Source organism: Chaetodon auriga, chromosome 3 (genome assembly GCF_051107435.1).
Source record: "Chaetodon auriga isolate fChaAug3 chromosome 3, fChaAug3.hap1, whole genome shotgun sequence".
Classification (NCBI taxonomy): domain Eukaryota; kingdom Metazoa; phylum Chordata; class Actinopteri; order Chaetodontiformes; family Chaetodontidae; genus Chaetodon; species Chaetodon auriga.
Genome location: NC_135076.1, coordinates 3,021,386 through 3,046,999, shown reverse-complemented (window position 1 = coordinate 3,046,999; position 25,614 = coordinate 3,021,386). Strand labels below are relative to the sequence as shown.

The 25,614-nt window shown below is 41.1% G+C and overlaps 1 protein-coding gene across 5 annotated transcripts in view; it reads left to right on the top strand.

Annotated features, from left to right (window-relative positions):
• The window catches only part of szt2 (SZT2 subunit of KICSTOR complex), a 115,480-nt gene that overhangs the window by 40,859 nt on the left and 49,007 nt on the right, over positions 1-25,614 (top strand). For all 5 annotated transcript variants that reach the window (XM_076723362.1, XM_076723354.1, XM_076723346.1 and 2 more), the window contains 11 exons: positions 741-879; positions 970-1,105; positions 1,634-1,754; positions 1,966-2,118; positions 2,325-2,427; positions 4,536-4,650; positions 7,130-7,217; positions 13,619-13,737; positions 14,020-14,184; positions 15,665-15,749; positions 25,400-25,573. In XM_076723362.1, coding sequence (XP_076579477.1) covers positions 741-879; positions 970-1,105; positions 1,634-1,754; positions 1,966-2,118; positions 2,325-2,427; positions 4,536-4,650; positions 7,130-7,217; positions 13,619-13,737; positions 14,020-14,184; positions 15,665-15,749; positions 25,400-25,573 — 1,398 coding nt within the window. The remainder of the gene's footprint in view (positions 1-740; positions 880-969; positions 1,106-1,633; positions 1,755-1,965; positions 2,119-2,324; positions 2,428-4,535; positions 4,651-7,129; positions 7,218-13,618; positions 13,738-14,019; positions 14,185-15,664; positions 15,750-25,399; positions 25,574-25,614) is intronic.

Here is a 25,614-nt window from a genome sequence, read left to right as displayed (position 1 = left end):
GAGTGATGAAATGCAGTGTATGTGATCGTCTTCTGAAGTCCTAAACTGAATGTTCAGATGTTCAACAAGAGAAAAGCAGCATGGCAGCTGTGAATTCTGATGATATTTCAAGAAAATTCACTGTATTGGAATAAAGTGAAGTGCGTGGCAGGTAGAAAAAGCTTGAAGAAAGTGCTGACCTTTGCAAAAGGGACCAAATGTTCTTTGAGACTGAATATCTCTGTGCTAATCTTAGATTTAAGAAGAGGAAACCATGTGAACCAAACCAACCAGAGTAATACAGTAAGCTGCAGTCACGTAATGAAACTACTAGATCTGCTGAAGATAAAGCTCAAGACAGTGATTGATTTCATCCAGTGATTTTAATAGAGAGGCTGCTTGAAAATACCATCAATGTAGTCCAAAACCGACTCAGTGTAGATGGAGCATTTTACAGTTCAGATGGCAGAATACAGGACTGTATCATCTGCCTAAAATGACATTAGGAGTGCTTCATTAGCTACTCACCAAATTCCATTTTCAGTACGTTATTCTCTCATAAATGTACAGCCCTTGTGGTTGGTTGACCTTGTAGAGCACAACTGATTGTACAAACAATGACACACAGTTTGACTTCACTCACACTGACCCATCAGGCTGCAGAGATGAGGGGCTGTGTCACTCATGCTGTCATCATTTCGTGTCCGTTGAAGCAAATGTAAATGACGACATCATAACGTTTGTTATTTGTGTGTTTGAAGGTTATGATGGTGGCAGCAGTGACTCTGAGTGCGAGAGCCCCACCTTGGATGAACAGGAGTGTCAGTCACCGCTGATGCCAGACTTCTGGCTGATTGTTAAGATCCACCAGGACCGAGTGAAGGTCTACTCTCATTCCAGGTCAGACTACTGTGATAAACTATGAGGACTCTCACTCATAATCTTTCACTTTCAAGATTTATTTTATTGCATATCGTCATATTATTGCAGGAGCTTCACAGAAGGAAAAGCGGTCGGTGCTGAGGAGTTGGAGAAGAAGGAGGAGGATCAGGAGCTGCCTGAATACTTAGAGCTGCATCAAATGGTGGTCAGGAAGATCGGTGAAATCTGCAGAATCGTCAATCAGGTGTTGACTGCAGCACTCAACAAACTGCATCACAGAGGGCTTTTTGTTTTTTCAGAAGCTACAAATATTTTAGAATATTTTAGATTTACATTTGCCAAATATTATAAGGAGCATAAGGATAGACAGAGCATTCAGAGCAATGCACATCATGAAATTCAAATATAAAATAGCAGAGGAATGCTGTGCATTAATGAACATGGTCAGAAGGACTTGTGGTTCAGGTTCTGTGTCCAGTTTGTATCTGATTTCAGCATTTGTCTATTTCCCACTCACCTCTTCAAAGTCCTTCTTCAGAGATAGTTTGGATTTTCCTTCCTACAAACTGTCAGGTCTCACTTGTCAGAGGTTTGAAACTTTATCTAAGAGCTTTCACAGAAAGTGCAAACGTATTGTGTCAAATATGATTTGGTGTAAATACAGCTTTATAGCAACTAACACACATACATCAACAGGGTCTTATATACAGTATGTTAGCTGCTTTGATGCTCACTGTCTGCTGTGTGTGTGTTTGTATGTGTGTATGTGTAGCGTATGCTGCTGCAGGACCTGCATGACAGCCATGTGTGTAACTCTCTGTTGGTGGCTGAGAGTGAAGAAGACATCTGGAAGAACGAGTCTCTCTACAGGCAGAGGCTCAACACCTCTGATGGTAAGTCGGTTTGGTTTTTATCTCTTCAGGTTTTGACATTTCCATCTTACACATTTCTGTGTGCGTCCCAGTAGAAGGTCGTGGAGGTGAATGGATGCTTTCAGTAGTTAGAACTGACTTCTCTGATCTCATGCTTTAATGTCAGCTCTCTGCAGTGCGGCTACATATTTACTTGCCCTCACCCTGATACTTTTTGACCCTGACCACTCAGATTACAGCACAGAGGAGAGCTACCAGGCCAGAGATTACTTGGCAGCCACCATGCAGTTCATCCCTGGACATTTTGCCTGTGACGTGGTGTGGAACACAATCATCCACATCCACCCACGGCTCAAGATGGGACCTAACATGGGGGTATCCAGGGGTGAGTGGCAAATCCTAACACTTAGTTGTATATACAGTAACAACTGGGCTCCTGCATTTGGGTTTACAGCCACAATGATTTATCAGATCGGTGGACATTAAAGGAATATCCAAGTCTTCATTTTTACACACAGTATGTTTTGATTAATAGATTCATTTTGCAGACATGCTAAACATGTCAGTCTCTTTGTTGTCTCCCTCTCTCAGCGATCCAGGCCCTCCGCTCTGTGCTCAACTCTTTCTGTGTGGTCAACAGGAAGAACATGTTTGTCTACCAGGAGCGAACAACTAAATCAGTCTTCTACCTCAGGTTAGACACTCTTTCTCTACTATGACACATTTTTATTCAAGATATTTTTCAGCATTTTCACCCCCAAATTCAGTAATACACAATATTCTGTAACCCCTCCATTACATGCAGGGCTGTGGGAGGACTGTAAACTATATCCTCAAAGGGCAACTCTGAGTTTTGGGGAGATTTTTCCATCAGTCTGCTAGAAGGAAAATCCACCCACTCATTCTTAAAGCAGCATTACGGTAGAAAGGAAGTCAAACTTGCTGGAAATTGAACTGCTGTCAAACATGGTTTTGTGAGTAAACAATAGTAACAATAGTAACAATAGTAGAACCTCCATATCACATTTTGAGCTGTGAGATTGGAGGGAGCTCTTCTTCACGTATGGTTTCACAACTTCAGCAAGACGGGGCTCAAGAGTAAAGATAAGAATGACAGAAGTCAAATTGCAGCACACATCACATTTATCACAATTTGAAATGGGCTGTAATTTTTGCCAACTTGACCCCTTAACATGGACCATAGACCAGTGTTAAATGGTCTGCCCCTCTACTGATGCACTGCTTTTAAGTTTGTACTCATGCTGAACACAAGGTTCTCGTGAATCAATGACGCAAAGCATTTCAAAGTGCGATCACAACAGGAGGTACAGTCAGTGCCAACAACCAACAATCAATTCTAAAACTGAGACAACTCACCCATGAAGTCTCACAGTAATCCACCGATCAATAACACTCACTGGCTACATTGACAAAGATCCAGTCGAGAATACTCTAATAATCCAGAGAAAGCTGTTTAAATCTAGATACTAGGTAGATAAATACAAGAAATGGCCTTTTTTTTTTTAGCACACCATTAGAGAAACATTTGTACACGACATATTCATTTTCTTTGGTATTGTTATCCATTTTTATTGAACTTGAACTAGCGTAAGGCTTCATGCTGTGGTTCCATGGTGTTTTCTAGCTAATAAGGTCCAGATGTAGTCATCTGCAGGCATCTATTTGCAAAAAAATATTGAAGCAAAAATAAAAAGCTGTCTGCCCGTCTTCTATTTTTAGTAGAAGCGTGTCTGTTTTATTTTTGGATTTTTATTGATCTGATATTTAAATGTCTAGAGCCTTGTAGTTTCATAATTTGCTCCAAAATGTCTTCTATATAAAAGAAATAAAACACATATCCTTCTATTAGAAATAGAAGATGTGCAGACAGCCAGTCTGAATCTGAAGGTGTCTTCCCTATATCGAGGCTGTTATGTCACTCGCCCCCGAAAAACACAATTACTGTACTTATTTTTGAGGGATTCTCTTTGTCTCCTTGACCTGAAGCTTGGATTGTACCACATTTGTGCGTCACTTTGGACAAAAGCGTCTGAAATCCTGAGCTAACAGGTATTTGTGCTGAGTTCAGCACTCACTGCTGGTCCACACCATCCTGCTAAAAGTTCTCTTTAGCTTTGTTCCTGGAGGTGGTTCTGTTAGGTTTTGCTGTAATATCATTTTACTGTAGTATGTTTAATACGTGTAGCTTTGTGCCTGTGAACACTGCAACTTTCTCTTTAAGTGTCACTTTAATTTGCTCAGTGTAAAGCTGTCTTTATGAAGCAGCTTAATACTGCTTTGTTCGCCCATTCAAGCCAGGCTTTTCACAATGAACCCTGCTTCTTTATGAAATACTCCTCTGGTAAATCACAGAGGCAGTTATCTTGCCAAGCTTGTACACAGCAGCAATGGAAGCCTATATGAAACTATTTTTGTCCTATTTTCCTTAAGCAAACATGACACAATGCACTTAGTAGTGTCAGTGTCTGTGTATGAGGTATCATCAGTCTTTGGTGTTCGGTGTCTAAGAGGTATTTACTGACTAAGTGTTGGAATTGACTTCCCTTGGCACACCTTGGCGTACTTTCCAACACTTTCTTGGAAACATTAGCACATTAGTGAGAGTGCTTTCAGATAGAATAGATAGAAAACACTGGGAAGGGACAAGAAAGACAAGAGAAGAAAGGATATGATAGTCAGTGGATGATACAAAAGATGGAATTGTTCCCAAAATGCATGATTATTCTCAGCTCAGTCACAGAGGCGTCAGCTTCCACCTGTTCCTTGTGTTCATCTTTCCAGACTTTGTGAAACATCACTAACAGGGAAATACTCAGACGTGGATGGAAATCTCCACATGACTCGCTCCATTGGGCTCGCCAGGAGTCAGGAGCCCTTGTTTTCCGAGGACCTCATGGTAAGTGAGCAGACGGGTTGTCATGGCAACACACAAACATGGTACACAAAGTGTACAGGTGAAAGAGGAATCTGACAACCATAAGCTATTTTAGAGCAGGATGAACCAGAACTGAAAACATAACTGAGCGGCTTAACCAAGTTCAACCCAACAAGAAGCCAAATGAAGAGTTTGTGGCGCTCACCAAGAGAGTATCAACAACATGGGTATCAGTACTCTGATCCACTCCACCTGAACAACAGCCCCACAAATGCCATAACAAGCTGTGCATATCACTGTGTATGTAGTGGTGCATCACATAGACAGAGAGAGAGAGAGGGACCAGTTAACGATGCATCAAGCTGTTAAAGGCTCCAGCATCTGTAACAGTAAACCATGTGTAACAAGTATCTCTCACTGCCACTCACCCATTGCCAAAATCCACAGAACTTCACCAAGGGCTGCAGTACCACCTCCTGCACTAAACACTGTACACCTCTGTTGGCTTTGGAACAACTTCCAGCTGAAATTGGAGCTGCACACAAATATCATTTTTTTTTGTCAGCCAAAAAAGCTCTGTGGAAGATTCATGGTGAAAAATACACAGAATGTATTCAGCTGTAACAGTTCTGCATCGTCCAACACTTCACAGAAAAGTCGAGAGCTCTTCTCATGTCAGCTCTAATCAGACTAATGACTGTCAATCACACAACAGAGGAGCCGCCCAGGTGGATCAGTGTTCTCTGTTTGGACCGCTTTGTCTCCAAATGGAGCCAAATATGCTGGAAACTCTGCATCTGAACTGGGAAATGAAGATAAGAAAATGTAAAGAAACAACATAGAAGCAATTAACGACAATTGATACCATTTCAAGATTTGATGGCAAGGAACACATAATGAAAACATGTTAAGCTAAAAATTCACCATTGAGTTTCCAGTACCCAGGAGATGTACTGTATAATAGCATGTTCGTAAGGATCTTACTGCTTAAACTTAATGGCTTTATTGGGCCTTTTAATGCATTTTTTTGATATAATATCTTCCAGAAGTTGTCTCTAAGCCAGGTACAGAGGATCACTAGAAAGTTTTAGTTTGATGACTTTAATTCTAATCCATGAGCTTCTCTGTAGCTTATCTGATGCACTGAAGTGGAAATTAAATTGTGACCTGCCAGGTAGAGTTTGTTGGTGATAAGGCAGGAAACCATGACATTTTCCCCTGAATCCCACTCAGATCCTCTCTATCAGGGGGATGATGGACAGTTTTGAAAGCAATTACATAAAGCAGCAGAAGAAGCTCTCATGTACTCCCACCATGTTTCCAGACTGTCCTGTGCCTTTGGAGCAGGCAGGAACTGGGTTACTGTATAAATACAAACACGAAGTGCAGTCAGTGGAATTGAATTTTCCTGCCTTGTTGTCTGCAGAAGCAGAGAGGAAAGCAGATGTTGATAAGTTTATTAAAACGGATACAGACACTTGCAATGTTTACTCCTCTTAACTCCAACTAAGTAGAACGGTTCTTTGGAGAATAAGCAAGAGTAGGGCAGAGGAAGGGTTTTGTTTTGTATTGGCTAGAATGTGGATTACATGAGGATGTCAGGTCCTGCACAGACACTTCACACATGAAAGCTGTTTGTCAGGTCATTTCCATGTAATCATTTTCAATTTGGACAATTGTTTGTTTGGCAGGTCATTTTAAAAGTTGTCAGTTGATTTGTATGGTAGTGACAGATTTGCTGCACTGGACCTGCTGTTGTGTCTGTGAGCCTCTTTGACCTGTGGGAGGTTTAATAAGATATTTGAGACGATAGCATTGACAAGTTTAAACTGTGTCACTCTGGATTCCACAGGGAGCCAGTTTGACTTCACACACTCACATGATGGCACAGCATCAGGGGCAATTTGGAGTTCAGTATATCACCTAAGGATACTTCAACATGCAGGCCAGGAATCAAACCATGACCGACCGCTCTACTTCCTGAGCGACTACTAGTTTTATCTTCCATAGCTTCACAAGACCCTCTGACTTTCCCGTCCAGGAACACTAACCGTGTAGCCAAGATTGAGTTCTGGTGCTCACTTTTCCTACTTTCAGGGCATACCGGCACCCCTGCATTGCTGTCAAGTGTACAGCCCAATTTTTAAACTATGATTGCCACGCAAGCAGCTCTGAGGGACTATAATGCTGGTTGTAAAGAAAAACAAATGGTCTGACAGATGTTTATTGACAGATGTTTGAACAGAGATGACATTCTCCTTAAAATGTGTTTTTGCAATTGTTACCTTTATTTAATCTGGATTTGGAGCCAGGCAGAATCGATTCTTTTTTCCCAAGGTGTGAGGAGAGTTTATTTTCAGAGAGCCATGCACTGATGTTAATCAGCCATTCGTTAAGCTTCTCCTGGAGCCGATCCAGGATTTTGATAGCAACCGCCACTATTGGTGTAGTCAGAGTGCCGGTGCCAAGTTGTTGACGCCTTTGTTGTCTCTTTCCTCAGGGCTCCAGGTCTTCTCTGGATGGCTCTCGGCCAGTTGGACAAGTAGACAAGCACATCTTGCTGCTGGTGCATGGAGTGGGGAATGCAGGTAAGAGCTGGGCTGATCGGGACTGATAATAATTCAACAATTTATAAATTAGCAAAAGTTGGAGTTGGAGGAGTAGTCATAACAATTCCAGGGTGAGACCAAGACTTGTACAGACATCCAGTTTGTGTCAAGACAGATTCATCTGCTCTTTGTGTGAGCTGTTAGCAGTAGAGACTTAATGGATCAGAGGCAAAAGCCATTAATTGATTTATAGACAAGTACCAGGCTCTTAAAATCTATCCCAAGACTAACTGGAAGTGAAGGTGCTTTAGAACGACAGTAATATGAGCTATTTTCTTCATTCCACTCAAAACTCTGGCAGCAGCATTCTGCACAAACTGTAATTGATGACAGCAGTACACTGCAGGTGTTAGAGCTAAGTGATATTTCAAGGACGAAGAAAAGGCCTAAAATACTGTTGAAGTTCTTAGACCAGACTGTTAGAGCAGATAACGGCTGTATTAAAGTGTAGGTAATGACCAATAGCAAGAGCCTCAGTTTGTTACTGATTCAACTCAAGGATTCATACGTTGGATGATCACAGTCATCAGCTATTTAGAGCAATCATCAGCATAACAACAAAACCTACCATTGTTTTAGGGGATGATAACCTTTAGGGACAACACAAGTACGAAAAGTAGTCACACACACAGGTCACAGACAGTGCACACCCACAGGTGTGCAAAAAGGAGTGCAAGGGGAGTTCTATAGTAATAACATCACGCACAAGCCTCCGTCATGTCATGTGGGAAAATGTTTTTAGATGGGCTTGGGAGAATGGCATTTTCACACTAAAACATACATATAGTACTTCAACCAAAATTGAATGTTCAGATTTGAATACATAACACTTCTGGAAGGCTACACAAAAAACATTTACAAAATATCACACCTGCCCTTTAAAAGCACGAAGCTCATCATCGAACAGGCATGCAAAAACCTCTGAATGATGTGGAGAAATGGTTGCAACAGAATCCAACTAACATGTAGACGAGTTGTCAGTAGTACTGAAGATTTGCAAGAATATGTGGATATTGGAGGATATTGCACCTTTATCTGAAAAAATATACATTGCATTCAGATTCAGTTCTTTTTATCAGCAATTTCTCATACTTTCATTGGTCCATTGGTTTATTCAATTCCCTGATTCATTCCAAATCCAATGATTGTCTCCTCATTTTCTCCAACTGCATCATTGTGCCTCTCATTTAACATGCAAGGAGGACCACGATGATCCATGTGATCCTTCAAACCATTTGTTTTTCTTTACAACCATCATTATAGTCCCTCAGAGCCACTTGCATGGCAATCATAGTTTATTCAGTAATCGCTGAGGGGGAGGTTGGGGTGTTGGCAGTAGTTTAGATAAGATACAGCATTATGAAGATGAAATCCATGCATATTTACCATAGTTATGTATGTGATTAAAATAAAAATGGACATTTCACTGTGATATTTCCATGGTTACCTTCCATCTGTGGATACTTTGTAAACAAGCACTGCTGGGTCTCATCTCTGTGGCTGTAGAAAAGGGAGAAAGAAGAGTGAGGCGGATCATACATACATGACAGAGCAGATCTCAGTAACTCCCTAACTGCCTTCGGCTAATCGTGTTGCTTGTGGTATTATGGGATGAGGCATTTGGAGCTGGATGTCAACCTAAATGAAGGCTTGAAGCGGCGCTCAGCACTCCTCAGTGGAACGAGCTGGTGACTGATGCTGCTCCACTGCACTGACAGCTTGGTGATGAGGGGGTGGAAAGCAGCCACAGTTGGAGACAGTTTTGCTAACATCCTCCGCTGCACTTCTGTGTGGCTCGGTCTGCTGACAGAGCACGCATCTGTCACCTACTTCTCCAGACATCCTTTGTGGAAAAAAAAGGGTCCTGCAAAGTAGGCGAGTGAGTGCCAGATTAGAGGAAGATAGTACAAGGTTTGTCATCTGTAAATCGTTTTAGTTGTGAGCTTGTGTTTTGACTCATAAAATGATAGATGGGAAATAATACTGCACACATGGTCTTCCTCATCTGTTGGGGGCAAGAAAACCCTACAGAGGTGTGTGCACTGTATGGAGTAGACACACAGGTCCCTCTCAACTGACCTGAAACCTTTGAAATTTGCCTAATTTATTAATGCCTATAACAATTAGCATAAAGCTGGGCACCTGGAAGTCTAGACATAGGCTTGGATCTGGTCTAGTCTGTGTATCAATCTAGACTTGTTGCTATAGCTGTGTACTATAGCCCAACCAATACTGGATTTTTGACACCAAGGTCAATATCAGTGTTTGAGAGTTGGATGAGGCTGACAAATACCAGCGGTGTTAGTCTTAGTAAATCTTAAAACAGCTCACATTTTTCTCATAAAATAGCTGAGCTCTGAACAACAGTGGAAACTGTAGTTTTTCACCTACATTACTCAGCATGAGGAAGTGTGTTTTCAGTGCTGGATTAATCCACATTTGGTACACTGAGGAGTTTTTTGGGCAGCAGGTCAGTGTATGTGGGATTGAGTGAAAATACATTACAGTGTGTGTGTCTGTTCATTGTAATGAAGGAACATGTCACTCGGTGGCAGCAGTGTGAACTCACACACAATAATTTGATGTGTTCATGGTTTGCTTGTGTCTGGACATTTGATGCCGTTAAATAAACGTGGAATAACAAAAATTATTTGAAAATAAATTCAGCAACAATATATTGGAAATTTTTGTTTTTTCACATAAAGATTTTTGATAAAGATCACTAAATTAGTTATTAAAAGAATTGTGGTACATACATTTTACAGTTGAAAAATACACTTTTCAGTGCTCTAGACAAACTATGCAATGGAGACAAACATATCTTTGTTACTTCTGGACTGTATTTTCTTGTTAGTTTCCTGCTAAAATTCATGCTGATGCTATATCTGTAACAAGCTATAATTGACTGATATATTGCCTCTAGTTATTTTCTTGTGTTATCACTTACCGTGAGTACACATGCCCATATATTTATTAGATACATTTAATTCACAACATGCATTACATTATAAACATTTAGTTTACAATTTAGTTTAATGCAAATAGACACACCATAGACAAATACATACATAGCACGGGAGTAGTTAAAGTTGTCATCATGCTGATTACTACTACCATTATTATAGAAATTATAACACCAATAGGAATCATTTACCATGGATGTAGTTGTTTTGTGAAATAAGATTGGGTGTTAGCAGGTTGCCTGGACCATTAAGCCAACAACACAATTACAGCAACAGCACATAAAAGAGTTCAAATTAAAATGCATGAGACAATCTAATGATTAGAAATACAGTTTCAAAGTCTCTGGTCCTTCCAGTCCTTCATCATAGCCCTGCAGAACTGAGGCTGCTCTCTGCATAGATGGTAAGTCTGAAGCCATCTTCAAGCCATTGTCGGTTCTTATCTCTGTGTTCAGTCTAGTCAATTACAAGAAGCGTCATGTCATTGCCATGATAACAAGTTGTCACATTCAGTCACTGACATGCTAACTATTGCAACGTTGCAATATGTCAAACTCAAGGTTTAGAAAGCGAGGTGAAGAGAAAAGAAAATTCTGAGAGGAATGGACCAAAGTCATTTATGCCCCTGCTGTCCAGTATTGCATCAATATTAACCTCACACAGCAGCTGCAAAACCAATGAACAGCTGGATCATTTACTCCATGTGGCAGCCACACCTTTTGTGCCCAGGTTCAAGGCACTGGTTACAAGCAAACAGTGCCATCTATCCCACTAAGTCAAGCCCCTATCTTAATAAATGGTATAGTTTTAGTTAAGTTTCTTGATGAGCTGTTGAACCTGTTGAGTTTTGTTAAATTGTGGGTAATTTATTAGCTTCATCCATGTTGCTGTACTTTGTTGCCATTGTTCCTCAACCTAATACTGTTCATATGTGGGCCTGAGTAGCCCTGGTTTTTACAAACTTGCTGAAGCAGGCTGCTGTTCCTCCTGTGGATGTCTTGATGGCACTGTTGTACTGGGAATATTTTCCTGACCGGCTGGGATGACATCAGCAGTTTCTCTGAGCACTGTTTATTTAATCCTTGTCTGTTCCCTCTACTCACTGTTCTTTGAACTCACTGTCTTTTTTGCAACATTACTGGATGCCTTTATTGAAACCCCCCTTGAAGTTTTTTTGTAGAGTATTGTAGATATTAACTTTAAAGAATGTTTTAGCCCCTCTTCACATTAATAGATTGTATATGTAAACAATGATCAGATACTTCCAAACATTGTACAACATGGTGGTAAGCATGTATACAGTAATTGAGCATGATAGTTCACTCCTAACCTGAAAAAAATGCACTTCATGCCCAATTACAGTACTCACATTGGTGAAGGCAAAGGTTATTGACTTAAATTGACCAGACAATGTGTATGGACTCATCTTGACCAAGAAGAAAAGGCCAAAAAGTGACTCATTTTTGGTTTAATGGTTGCACAAGAATAACAACTTTGCTATCCGCTTCATTTTTCTGCTTCTGTCATCCAAAATGTATTTTAATGCAATGTCAGGGAATGTCTAAATCCTGATGATGCACCACAATAAGATAACATAAAATAAGGTAATCCTTTATTAATACCACAGTGGAGAAATTTGCAGTGTCACAGCAGAAAAGGGGATAGTGTAATAGCAAGAAGCATCAGTAAGAAAAACAACAAAATATGGTACATCAGTAGACAATATAATAAGTAAAACATAAGTATCATTAACAGGTAATGATTGTGACACATTATTATTACATAGGGGATATTGATATTGCACAGTTTAATTTACACTGATATTGCACATGAGAGAATTTGTCACTGGGTGTGTGTTGTCTACTGGGAGAAGTGTTGATTACAAAGTCTGACAGCAGCAGGAAAGAAAGACCTGCACTATCTCTCCTTGACACACCACGGGTGAAGCAGCAGTCACTGAAGGAGCTGCCCAGAGTGTCAATGCATGGGATGGAACATGTTCTCCGTCAGGGATGATAGCTTAGCATCCTCCTTTCTCTCACCACCTTCACTGGGTCGAGGGGGCATTCCAGGGCAGAGCTGGCCTTCATAACCAGTTTTCCCAGAATTGATGTGGAGGTAGTTCTGTCAGCACCTCTCCACAAATCCCTGGGTCAGTTCACTGTACTTCCTGTTATCCCCCCCATGATGAGGGCGACTATTACAGCCTTCCGAACTTTTGTGGGTGGCTGTTGAATTGTGTGTGAAGTCTACAGTGTAGAGGATGAAGAAGAAGGGAGCCAGGACTGACCCCTGTGGTGCAGACAAACATGTCAGAGTCCTGTATCCTCACGTACTGAGTATGTTTGGTGAGGTAGTGGTACTCCCCTGTGCACTCAATCTTGTCCCTCAGAATGGTATTGAAGGCACTGGAGTAACAAAAAAACATGATTCTCACAGTGGTCCCAACCTTTTCCAGGGGAGAGGGGATCTATGTAGGGGGTAGATGACACCATCATCCACCCCAAAGCCATGTTGTTAGGTGAACTGTAGCGGGTCCATTGATGCGCTCACCGGGGGGTGGATATAGAGGGTCCTCATCAAGTGTGATGTCAGTACCAATGGCCTGAAGCTGTTGAGGTACTTGGTGTGCTGTGTCACTTTCCTCAGCTCAGCTACCCTGCTCACCAGGTCTGCACAGGATTTGAGAAGGTTTGAGCTGAATCTTGTGAGAAAGGGGTGTAGGTTGATGGTCGTACCATCCTTGAATCACCACCTCTTATCATATGTGCAGATTCCAAACATGCAACTTCACACCTGTGTACACCTGGCCAATCGTTTCATAAAGTGAGCGTGACTGAGCTTGAGCATGGCTGTTGGATTGTCTGATTCTGATTTTGCCACTGGGGAATATTGTTTCAGTTAGAAGATCCAACAAGCGCTTTGTTTGGAGCATATCTATCACATTAGGATGACGGCATGTGGAAAGAAACATAAATGCAGTTTCTTCCCACAGGCTGTCACCCTCATGAACAGTTAGCCTTTCATACAGTGTCACTAAACCTCTGACACCAAAACATCACTGTCTGGCCATTATTATCCAATAATGCATGCAATGAGTTTTAAACATTTACATTAACATTTGCATACATAAATACCTGCACATAGTAAATTTCATTATATATATATATATATATATATAGTATATATTGCTCACTGCCTTTACCACTGTTTATTTTATATTTTTGCACTAGTTGACTTATTATTCAGTCTTTTTTATGTCTTTTTTCCTATGCAAGCATCATTAAATTGGAGTCAAATTCTTTGTATGTGCACACATACTTGGCCAATAAAGCCAATTCTGGTTCTGATTCTGGTCTTAAATACCATACATACCTTTAAATCACTAAAATGTCATTTTATTCATTTTTTGTTCAGGTCCAGAGATCACAGACGAGCTGGTCAAGGTGCTACGTAAACGCCTGGATGAGACCACCTTGGACATCATCACTGTCATGCTTGTCAGGAACTGCAAGCTGACACCAGCTGATGTGGAGGTAAATTGCCCTTTTGTTGCCTGACTTTTTTTTTTTTTTTTTTTTATAAAAGATGTTGGAGGAAAAAGACTTTTAGTTTCTCGAAAGACAGTGTTTTTTTTCTTTGTATTTATTTGTGGCTGGTCTGTGTACTGTACATGGGCATGTGTAATTTAGTGAGAAAATAGCTTATACTTCAAGAATTATGGGTTTTATTCTCATGGAGGCAGAAAACATTTGTATCCTCTCACACTACTGCAAATTGCTTTAGATAAACGCCTTCACCAAATGTTGTCTGGTCAGTTCATTCAGCCGTCAGGATCTCCAGCCTCTGAGGTGATGACCTTCAGCCTCCCCCAGTACTGTCTTCCCTGGCTGCCCGCTGTGGCTCACTACCTCAGGCAAAACCTCCTCATCTTCCTGCATGTACCTAAGTACACTGACAGCAACACAGCACATCACTTCAAGGTAAAATCCAAACTGACTTTTATCAGAACATGTCACATAATGTGCATCTGAGATGTTAATGTTCTCAACTGTTTTCATAAATGCCTGGAAAAGAAAACAACTAAAACTCTGGATATCAAACCTTTCTGTTTGAGGTACAGACAATGGCCAGAATGAGTTGATTGACCTCAAAGTTAAATTCAGGTTTATTACCACTTGGGTCTTATTTTGCTCTTGGTCATGAAATAGGTGGTGCCAGAAGCTTGGTGACGTAAAGACCACTGCCAGGGCTAGTTTATAGTGTAACACACTAACCAGAATTTCTCTAAGCAAGCTGGCTTGTAGAAAGTAAGTGATCTAGCTGACTTGCTCACTTGCAAACAATATTTCAGAGACATACTTGTACTGTTGAATGCTGTCTCTTAACTGTTTGCAAACCGCCTGTCTTTAGTGGAGCAGTGTTAACTTCAGCAGACCAGGCTTATATAAATGTAGGTGGTGCAACACAGCTAATAGGCTATGATAGCTTCCATAATTGTGGTTTCTGCAGATCTCTGTTTCCACCAAGGGAAAGCTCTGTCATGTTTTATTTTGGTGAATAATGCAGAGTTACATGCCAAACACCAAAGATGAGCTCAGTGGTGTGATTAGAAGAAGTAGTTTGACATTTTGGGAAACTCGCGATTCACTTTCCCACCGAGAGTTAGAAGATTGTTACTTCTCTAATGTCTGTGTGTTAACTATGCCAGGAATGAATTGGCTTATGTTAGCATAAAAGGAGGAAGTGGGGGGAAACAGCTAGGTTCTCTCCCAATTTCAAAAATAAACCAACACCTCTAAAGCTCATTAGTCTCTTTTTAATTCATGCACACATAAAATGTAAAAACAATAGTGTGGTGTTACGATGCTAAGCTATGAGCAAATGCTGTCATTGTCTCTAAAAATACCCACCCACCCAGCCAGTGCACCCTACGTAGGCACGGGTGTTACAACTTCTCAGATTTTGTAATGTAAAAGAAAGAACATTCAAATTCTATGCACTATTTTTTCAACAGCTGTCAAGTCACTCATCACATGGAGATTTGGGATAGCTCTCACTCACACAATCCTACAAACTGTTTTGCTGTGCCCATGTTTTAGCAACAGTGGAAAAGTCTAGGTAATAAAAAAACATAGTAAACAGTCAGTCTGACTTCTCTAAGTCCTCCAACGACTTTGAATGATTTGATGACTTGAAATAAGTCATTGCTGCCTGCAAATCAAAAGTGCCTCACTGCACTCATAGATCTCGGTTTGACATATGCAAGTGAACTACAAACAGCTCAATTTAAAGTGATTTGGATTAAAAATGAATAAATCCTAGATATGGGAGGCTCCCAGCTCTGCAAAACTGGCAGAGACTAAAATCATTTTGACAAGTCTTATTGTGATGTGTGAAATAAACGCTGACTTTGTGGTTTGAGCATCTAGGGGCTGATTTGCTCTCCTGTTCTGTCTGCAGCACTACTTTCATTTGAGCAGTGACTTGGCCGACGGTGATATCTACCTCTACAATAAACCTGGAGGCCAGGGGACAGGAGGCAAAGGTAATCTCATTCTCCTATACCAGCATGCGCTCAGTGCCACCAGGCCTCAGGCCTCCTGCGTGTGTGTGTGTGTGTGTGTGGATGTATGTGAGAGAGTGTGTGTTTGTCAATCAATGAATTTATCAGTGTTGAAATTCTAACATTATTTGCTGCTTGTTATGTTTTATATCATTGCAATGCAACCATTGCAGAGATGTTCTTTAACATTTATGTGGACAAAAGATTGAAGTTCTCACAACAAAGGAGAATCCAGAACACTGTGAACTTCGTTGTGTCAAATTCTGCTTCTTCGTCAATTTGTTTTTCCCCTCACTTTAACATGAACCCAACCTTAACCCCAAAGGGCAACCAGAGGGCAACTGTCAATATACGCCACAATCCTATTGTCCAGAGTCAACGCGTGTCCAGGAAAACTGCAGTTTCACCACATTCACTTGCTGCATCAGCACATTGCAGCTTCCGTACCTGGATTAATTCTTCTGTGTGTTTGCTGCGTCCCTTCCTGTGGGTGTCAGTTCATGTGTGTTAAATGAGGTGACACTGTGGGTGACTTTGACACAAGCTGTTGAGAGCCCACAAGCATGTTGGACCACTTGGTTTGCTGCACTGGTTGCAATGCAAACATTAATGTTTCTTTTTTCTTTCTTCATCCGTTTAATTTTTTCCTGTGCTGCACTGTTTGGCTGCCTGCTGTCTCAACATGTCTGCCAGACACACAGTTATTCTTGTCTACCCTTTGCTTCAAAATCCCGACTCCAGCTTCTTCTGAATGGCCCCCTCTGCCCAAATTCTAATAAGGACCTGGTTTGTCAAACAAGCAAACAAACAAGCCTCGGTTGTTCTTTGGTTTTATATGGTACTGTAGTGGTGGTTACTGTTGTTGTTTTTGTTGTAATCATCTTTGTTGCGATCTGACCAATCATGACTGGCAACACTGCTGACAACCCCTGAAAGTATCTGCAGCTTCAGTCAGTATCACCTCCTGAACAGTCCCCAAGTTTAGTTCTAGAAACTGAAAAGCAGAACCAGTGATAATGGTGTTACATTTTGTTAAGTGTCTGCAGTTGCAAAAGCCTAAAAGTATCCATGTCTGAAAGTGATAGAAAAACAGATTGAGGTGTAATCAGGACAGGAAATGGAACTCACCAGATCACAAGAGACAGGCGTTTGAAAACACATTAATATTCAAAGCATGCTCTTATCTAACCTGGATACATCCTCTTTCTTTTCTCTGCTCTTTATTTTCATCCCTAAACCCTTTGTAGATTAATGTGTTTTCTGCCTCTGTTTCATAGAATTGGTGTGTGGTAATTTCTTCTTGTTTACTACAAGCAAGTAATTGATTGGAAACTTTGCTGTAGCCTCAGGCTGCAGCTTAGTTGTAGAGCTTTTCATTGGCTCCTCGCTGATGTTTTTAAGCTGCTGATTTGCTGGCAGTGTGATATCACAGGATATGCTGACAGTTTCTTTTCCTACTTACAATTCCAAACACGTTTTCCTCGGCTTGTCTGGCATAACAGAAACTACTGCAGTCCTCTTCCCTTCACTATGCTCACAGTGCTAATTTCCTTGATGAGCATCAGCACAGTTTTTTTCCTGAGGTGGCTGTCTCTTCGTCCTTCTTCTCGCTGTACACCAAACCTCACTGGACCCTTCAGTGACACATTTCTCGATCAGTTGATATTGGAGGAAAGCATCTTAGCTTTTCATTATGTGTGGTTTGTTGACAGCTGCTCAAAACAACACACAAGTGCTGTTTACCTCAGCAGAGAGATTTTATGTGACGAGCAGGAGCACTGCCGGCTGCTGTCTTGGGTTACTGGTGGTCCAACATGGTCGTTCACTCATGAATGTGAGCTGGACAATCTGTGTAATTTCTGTTGTGTGACATTTCCTCTCCATGTATTTCCCTTACTGTCAGCCATTGATGATCATGATCATTGCCATTTCATATTGCATTACTTTTTCATTTGTCAATATGCTCATGTCATCTGCTGAGATTTGAGGTCAGGGGAATGCTGCTGCTGGAGTTGGCTCTATCCTGTTCAATGAAAATGTGCCGTGGAAAGCTTATAAATAACAATGCCATCCTTCAGCAGCTCCCATCAAAGAGCAGCTAGTATAGATGAATTAATCCCCCATTTATAATTCATAATAATTTTCATACACACTACCTTGCATTGCCATTTTAAGTCAACATTTGGTCCTTCATCACAGTGCTGCTTTTGTTCAAGAGCATGTTATCCTGGGTGGGCTGTCTAATGTAGGTTTTTTTTCCATTAATCAAAAGCAAAGAAAACGTAATCAGGCTGTTGCTTCCTCTGAGAAATAAAAGTGGGCTTGAGATGTGGACTTGAGTCACATGACTTGGACTTGACTCCGACTCGTCTAGTCATGAATCTGAGTTTGTCCCTCCTCTGCTTAAAAGTGCTTAATAGGAATAATGCTTTTATGGCAAACAGCAATTTACGACATGATCACTGCTTGAACGTGCAAGAGCACGGGTGCCCAGTAAACCATTCCTTAATTAATGAATTAATTGAAGCAACAACAGCTCCCATAACAATCTTCTATCGAATAATGTTCTCCAAATGAAAAATAAAGCTGTCATTTCAACACGTTTGTATGTTAGGATTTCGAGCTGAAGTGACAACAAATAGCTCAGCTCGCACCTTATAACTGGCACTGTTGGGATGCTGTATAAAATGTAAATAAAAAAAGAATGCAATCATTTACAAATGAACTGTGTTAACCGCCAATGAATTTAAGAAGTCCTTCTGAGTAATCTCCTTTGTACAATCATGTGTTCACACAGTGGTGAACCTCGCTCCATCCTCACTTGTGAACGACTGAGCCTTTCCAGGATTCCCCTTTCAAACCCAGTCATGATACTATCACCTGTCACCTGTGAACCTGTTTACCTGTGGAATGTTCCAGACTTTCTTAGTCTTTAGTTGCTTCTGTCCCAACTTGAAATATGTTGCTGCATCAAATTCAGAATCAGCAGATATTTCCAAAAATCAATGAAGCTGATGAGGTGAAACATTAAATATATTGTCTTTGTGCTGTTTTCAATGGAGTATATGTCAAAAATGATTAGCAAATGAGCACATTCTGTTTTATTTCTGTTCTACACAGTGTCCTCTGTAAAATACAGAGCTGTTTTTAACTGCAGTGTACTGGGTGGATTCTCATCTTTAGTGTCTCTTTAAAGTGACCTCTCTGCGCCTGTCACATCGTAAACATCGACACTGACATGAAGAGTTTGTTCCTTGCTCTTGTACTCATTCCACTTGCTGTCTAACCACTTTTTAATTGCTGTGCAGAGACGCTCTGACTCCATCTCATTAGTTTTAGCAGCTGTGGAACAAGGTGCTTCAGTTATATGAAGTTACCTGATGCCTGCTCTGTGTGTGAAATACCTCAGTGTCATGCAGTTCAAACAGTGTTTTGGTACCCAGACTCTCACCTGTGTTTCCTGTCAGCTAATTAATGAGGTGTTTTCTAATGACTCCACTGCACCGTACAGATAAATACTTCTGCTGAATCCCAGCTGACGTACTTAGATTTATAAAAATATTCTATTATATATTATATATTCTTTTAAAGACCAGTATAATTGCAGACCTTGACAGCGACAGGACATTAAATGTTATGACATGATGGCCCTGTGCTTGTGTGTGCAAACATGGTGTTTTCATCTCTGTCCGGTATAACTGGTATGAATGAACTGCTCCAACAAGATGAAAGCATCAAATGGAGATCTGCTTAGAGAGACACAAGGATGGTACTTACAGTGTAGTAGTGGTAGGGTTACACTACATATGATTTGTAACTCTGTGATTATTGCAGCATAGCTTTAAATGCGATAAAATCACAGTTCATCATCTCTTCAGTTAACAATTATGTGAAATTCATTCATTCATTCATTCATCTTCTATACCCGACTATCCCTTTCAGGGTTGCGGGGGGGGCAGCTGTCAACGGGCGAGAGGCGGGGTACACCCTGAACCGGTCAGCAGTGGATTGCAGGGCAACATTTAGAGACAGACAACCATTCACACTCACACTCACACCCAAGGACAATTTAGAGTCACCAATCAACCTGATGTTTTTGGTCTGTGGGAGGAAGCCGGAGTGCCCGGAGAGAACCCACGCGTGCACGGGAAGAACATGCAAACTTCACACAGAAAGGCCCAGCCCGACCCGGGGATCGAACCGGTGACCCAGACAAGACAAGAATGTCTTTGGGATCAATCAGAAATGCTCCTTTATTCTCTCAGCCTCTGAAAGGGCATGCTGGTGTCCATATTTGATGGACGGCTGAGAGAGACAATGTGAAAACACATTCACTGCTAACTGTAGCTGACGAGCTAAAGATGTTCAGCATTTTGTTAGCAGCAGCATTGAAAGTAACAACTGCCATTATGCATCTAAGCTTACTGCTGCTGACATTTGCAGTTTAGTTTTGATGCTGCGGCAGAAGAGCTAATGAGCGGTCTAGCCTACAAACTGACATTAGCATTGCACTTTTATGGTTACCGGATGTTTGTTGGGTCGCTCATTCAGCAAGCCAAAGTGTTCTACTGCACGTTGCCCATGCTTGTCACTAATGTTGTCTGTGACATTTGTGGTGTTGTATCTCAGGCTGTTAGTCATTGGCTGTCTAGCCAATCACAGAATGGGAATCTTATTGCTTTGTTAAATACAATTTTACAATTTGAAATGAAATGACAGTACTTACATCAGTATACAGTGAACTAGTCCAGGGTTGCTGTACCCATTCCTTCAGCCCATAGTGGCTGTGAAGGGAATGCTCTCTAGCACAGTTGCACTGTGACAGATTGTCAATGAAATCAACTGTCCTCATTCCATGAAAATACTGTGAGGCTTCAGCAGTCTGAGATAACCAAATCAAGTTCCTGTGCATATGGTAGTCTCTAGTAGTCCCGTACGGCATGCTCAGGCTAAATGTCAGTTTTCAGCCCTGGGTGAACTTGACTGCTGGAGGTTTTTGAAGCTATGCTACTATACCAGCTGCACAGACAGTTAGCTTTAAACTAGCTAGTAATGTACACTAGGAGTGTGTTTGGGTGTGGGATGTATCTGTATGTGTCATTGCCTCAAACTTAAGTGCCTTTAGTTTTAAAACTTTCTTGGAACTCCAGTTCTTCCTTCCATTCTCCTTCAGGCCAATCTCATTGTTTGGTTGTATTTGTATGATCATGAATTGAACTCATAAACACTGATGTTAAGAAGGATTATGCTGTCTTTGAAAATGCAACACCGGAGCCCCACGTTAGCTTTGGTTGACCTTAAGAATGCATTTTTACATGAAACGTTGACTGTGGATTTTGTCCCTCTGAAATCCAAACGTATCCCTTGACACAGCTACATGTAGGATGACCTTCAGTGGTGCAATCATAAAAGGCACTGTTGCAGACTAAATCTACACTGAGAGGAATGCACTGAATGCAAAGCCATTTTCACCTGGATTGTTGCTTCGAAATTTCTCCATCCACTCTTTTTACTTGGCTTTTGCATTCTTTGGTCAAAAAGGAGGGGGGTGCTATAGAAAGGTCAGCAGTCTGTCACACCTATGGGCAATTGGTAGAAGTGGGACAAAACTGCAGCACATGGAGGAATACTTATAAAAATCCAAACAGACTCCACACACAAAGGTCCTGTGAAGATTTCAACCTATGACCTCGCTCTGAGGCAACAGCGCCTTCCGAATGCCACGCATGCTTGGAGTTTACTGATGTTGAATTGGACTGGATTTTATATTGGTACATCTCTAATGCTGTTCTCTGGGTGTGTCTAATGTTGACCCAGGTACCATGTCGGAGCTGGTTCAGCAACTCTTCCCACCTTCTCAGTTTAAAGGTACCACATGTCTTCTTCTGTGCCCTTCACAGCCTTTCACACCCATCGTGTTGATGAAGCCCATGCTGCTGCTGGCCCCGTGTGCTCTGCTCTTGTCCTTTTTTCTTCATGGCATTTCTTTGCAGTGCTGTACCTTCTTTAGCTAAGGCTTCCCTCAGCATATACATTTTTGTTAAATACTATATTTGTCTTTGAGTTGCCTGTAGTTTTGGCATGGACCTCCAAGGTGCATGAAGTGTGGTGTTTCTGGTGTTTGAGCCAGTGTTTCTTTGCTATTACTGTAAATTTGTCCTGGACTGGCTTTTGTCACACTGATTGCTGCTTCAGAGACCCTAACACAACCACAATACATGTTTTAAATATGCTGAAAATAGAATTCCCCACTCTTAGTATTTTAATATGAACTAGACAGTCATGTTTTGAGCCAACTATGTATTCTTTTCGATATTTAGGGCTCTGTTTTCGTGGAGGCATTAATGACTAGCTAAATAGCTGAAGCAGGTCTCTAACCATTTGGTATTTTCCTGACATTGAAACACTCTTTGTCTATCTATGTGTAATTTTGGTGCCCAGTGCAGAGTACTTTTTGTACAGGTCGAGAAGAGGAACAAACAGCTGGGAAGTTCATTCCAATGAGGCAGAGCATATTTGGTGGACATTGGGTCTTAGACATTGCACTGACAACAGATATCTCAAAACCTCGACTGTTCCTGGTGCATTGTCACTATGCTGCCATAAATAGCATACTTAGAGCAAATGCACACCGGAGTCGGAATAATGCTAAAAAAAAAAAGCAAATAAGCCTTTAAGCTAAAAAGCTATAAACACCTTCCAGCCAGGAGACATGTTCAAATCAGCATCAAAATTGACATTTCCTGTGGTTAAAGCAGGGCCAGCAATGGATCTGTCTGAATTTATCTGTAAATGATTCTGACAGTATCTGTTCTCCACAGCTGATTTATACTGTATGAAAAGCTTCTCCTTCAGTTCATACATCCCTGCGGCCATCTGAAGACAGCAAGATACATATGTTGATAAATCTGCAGCCTCTCATTAGAGAGGTGCTGTGCCACAGCTCAGTGCCATCACACACGTCTGTCCACTGTTTACCTTCATTAAATCACATGCAAGTGACACCAGGCTGCTACAGAATAATCCCATACAATTCCACACACACATCTCACTGGTCTGCTGTAACTCAATTTTCTGTCTTTTAATGCAGGAGATGTCAGCTTTCTGGAGCTCATTAATACTGCACATCACTGCCTTCTTTATTTGCAGTTTTTGGCATTTGAAATGCATAACGGTGCATAAATTGCTGTCACATTTTAAGATATGATGTAACCATTTACAGTATGAACTAGCATCTGATTGATGTAATCATATAAGCAGCCTCACCAAACAATTTTTTTTATTATTAGTTTCTCTCTCACTTTGAAATGCTGAACCAAAATAGCAGGTGTGCCTGGAGTCTATGAGTCCATCAACCACTGCTTTACACGTGTTGCACTTAGAAGATTGAAACAGGACCCTAAGGCTGGTTGAATAAACCTAATGTAGGTCTAAATATATTACTATTGGATGTGATGTCCTACAAAACCTAAATGATTGCCTCTACTTTTACATTCTTTTTTTTTTCAATGCAGAAGTTTATGATTTCTAAAATATAGTTGTTTGAATTCTAAACCTGTTATGAAAATGTCACTCTGTGTACATATGTGTGTAGGAATGGGCCAGAGTAACCTCAGAGTGACAGAGTAATTGTCCATGTGCTGGGAGATTTCGGCCTTGACTCACATATTGTGTTCCATGACTTGTAGTCTGCCCATTAAGGTTGTGCTGTAGCAATCATCAGCCTCATTTCCCAGGTTGACACTGTCAGCCATCATGAGCAAGCTGTCACTAAGGCAACATGGGATGAATGAAGCGTGCTCAGCGGTACTGACTCAAAATTGCGAGTTCCCATTGTAAGAAGTCACTGTGATCAGTGGGTTTGCTTGTGGAGCCAAGTTAATTTCTGTAATTCAAATTTAATCAACTTAAACACATAAATCTGAGCCCTGTGACTGGCCACACTGCTCTGTACCCCTGACCTAATGTACCTTTGAACTGCCTTCAGATCCTTCTCACACCCAAGCGAAGGGCAGAAATTCGGCAGCCTTAGCCAGCTTCATATCTACATTGTATCTGCTTAGACTAACCTACCGTGGCTGGCCCCATTGGCAGATTCATCTGGATCCACTCAGTTCTCCAGCCACCGTCCCTCTTATCTGACTTCACTAGTTTTACAATAAGCAACTAATCAGGCACCCCTCTGACATCAGAAGAGGGGACGTAACATACCTTAAAACAGCCTGACACTGTCCTCTTGATTGACTCTAACTCATCTTTGATGTTTTCCGCATTTTGCTGCTTCATTTCAAAATGAGGTTTTACACTTGATGTCCGGTGCCACTCTTTCACAGCAAAATGCACATATGGCTCAATCTCCTCTGTGATAAACCCAAACTCATCCAGCTGGGCTGAAAATGGCTGCTGGATCCGCTGTCCATGTTGTGTGGAGTTTGGTTCAATGTGGTCTCCTCTTTTCCAGGTGGTTACTAGTGACAGCACCTGCACTGTTGTACAGCACACAAGGAGCACTCAGCATGAACTGTGCACTGCTTTTTCGTAGACGGAGATTTGACATATCATGTCAACATTATTCATCATGCTCGTTTAGTCTGTTTAATCACTAATTTGACTGAGCAACTTGTCATTCTGGGACCACACCACACAGATGAATTCTTTAACAGAGCAGTGACATACGTCAGGTTGTAGTTCAGTATTTGCTTTCTCATGCTGCTGAAAATGGCTTTGCATGCCCACACTGGCCATGGGTCATTCTTGCATTTAGTGATTTGAAACTGTATGTACAGCATTTCTTAGAGAATCTTGAATGTACTATGAAAGTCATTTGAAGTTTGTGTGTATTTAATTCAGCTCCTTTTGATGACCACACTTAAAGGTGATTTGTGTGGCTTTTTGTACTAGTCCAGCTCTGTTATTGGGAGATTTCTAGTTCAAATACATTCACTCAGAAGCTTCCCTTAATGTCGAGTGTAATAGGACAGCTTCCTTCTCATTGTGGGTGGATAGTTATGTGGTCTTTTTGGTGTTTATAGTAACACACATTTTGGTGAAATCTATGTGATATGATTAAGTTAGCCTCAAAAACTGATGTGTTTCCTTTGTGGCCACATGTTTTGCTGAAAACTGATTTGTATTTATGTGTCTGTGTCTCTTGTCTCTACTGATTGTCAGAGCAGCACCTCACTCTATGCATAGTACTGCTTACACAATAATAGCCTGTGTCAAAGCTTGATCATCCTGTAATACTTTCTCACACAAGCAGTGTTGTAGAGCCATGATACTTCACGATGAAGCTTTTGCACGGCTGTAATGTGATGAGGATCTGAGGCATTAAAGAATTACGTGTAGATGTTAAAAGTCCCCTTTTGTATTAGATTTTACTAATTTAAGATCTGATACTATAACAACAAGCGTAAAGTGACAGACACCATGGCAATTAAAACAAAATATTATATTTCCCAGATATACAAATGAATATCTGCCTAATGAGTCCAAGGCTATATAAAAATTGCTTCTTTGTCAATTATGTTGTTATGATTGTGAGGGAAAGCAAATAATTAGTCTCTGGAGTCAGTTTTCAAGGCTCTGTGCACGTTTGTTGGTGATTTTAATGTATTCCCCTGCTCTTTCAGGTATTGCCTGCATCGCCCTGTCATTTGTGGATACACATGGTCGTCCCCTTCAGGTTCCAGCTCAGGATTGTGCCGGACTGCCGAGATCAGATAACTGCACCATCCCGCTTCATCCAGACAATTTTGATGAGCTGACCACTGTGGGGAAAGTGTACTCCATCAACGTCAGTGCAGGTAAACACAACACTGAGCTGTAGCCAAACTTAATTTAGTCT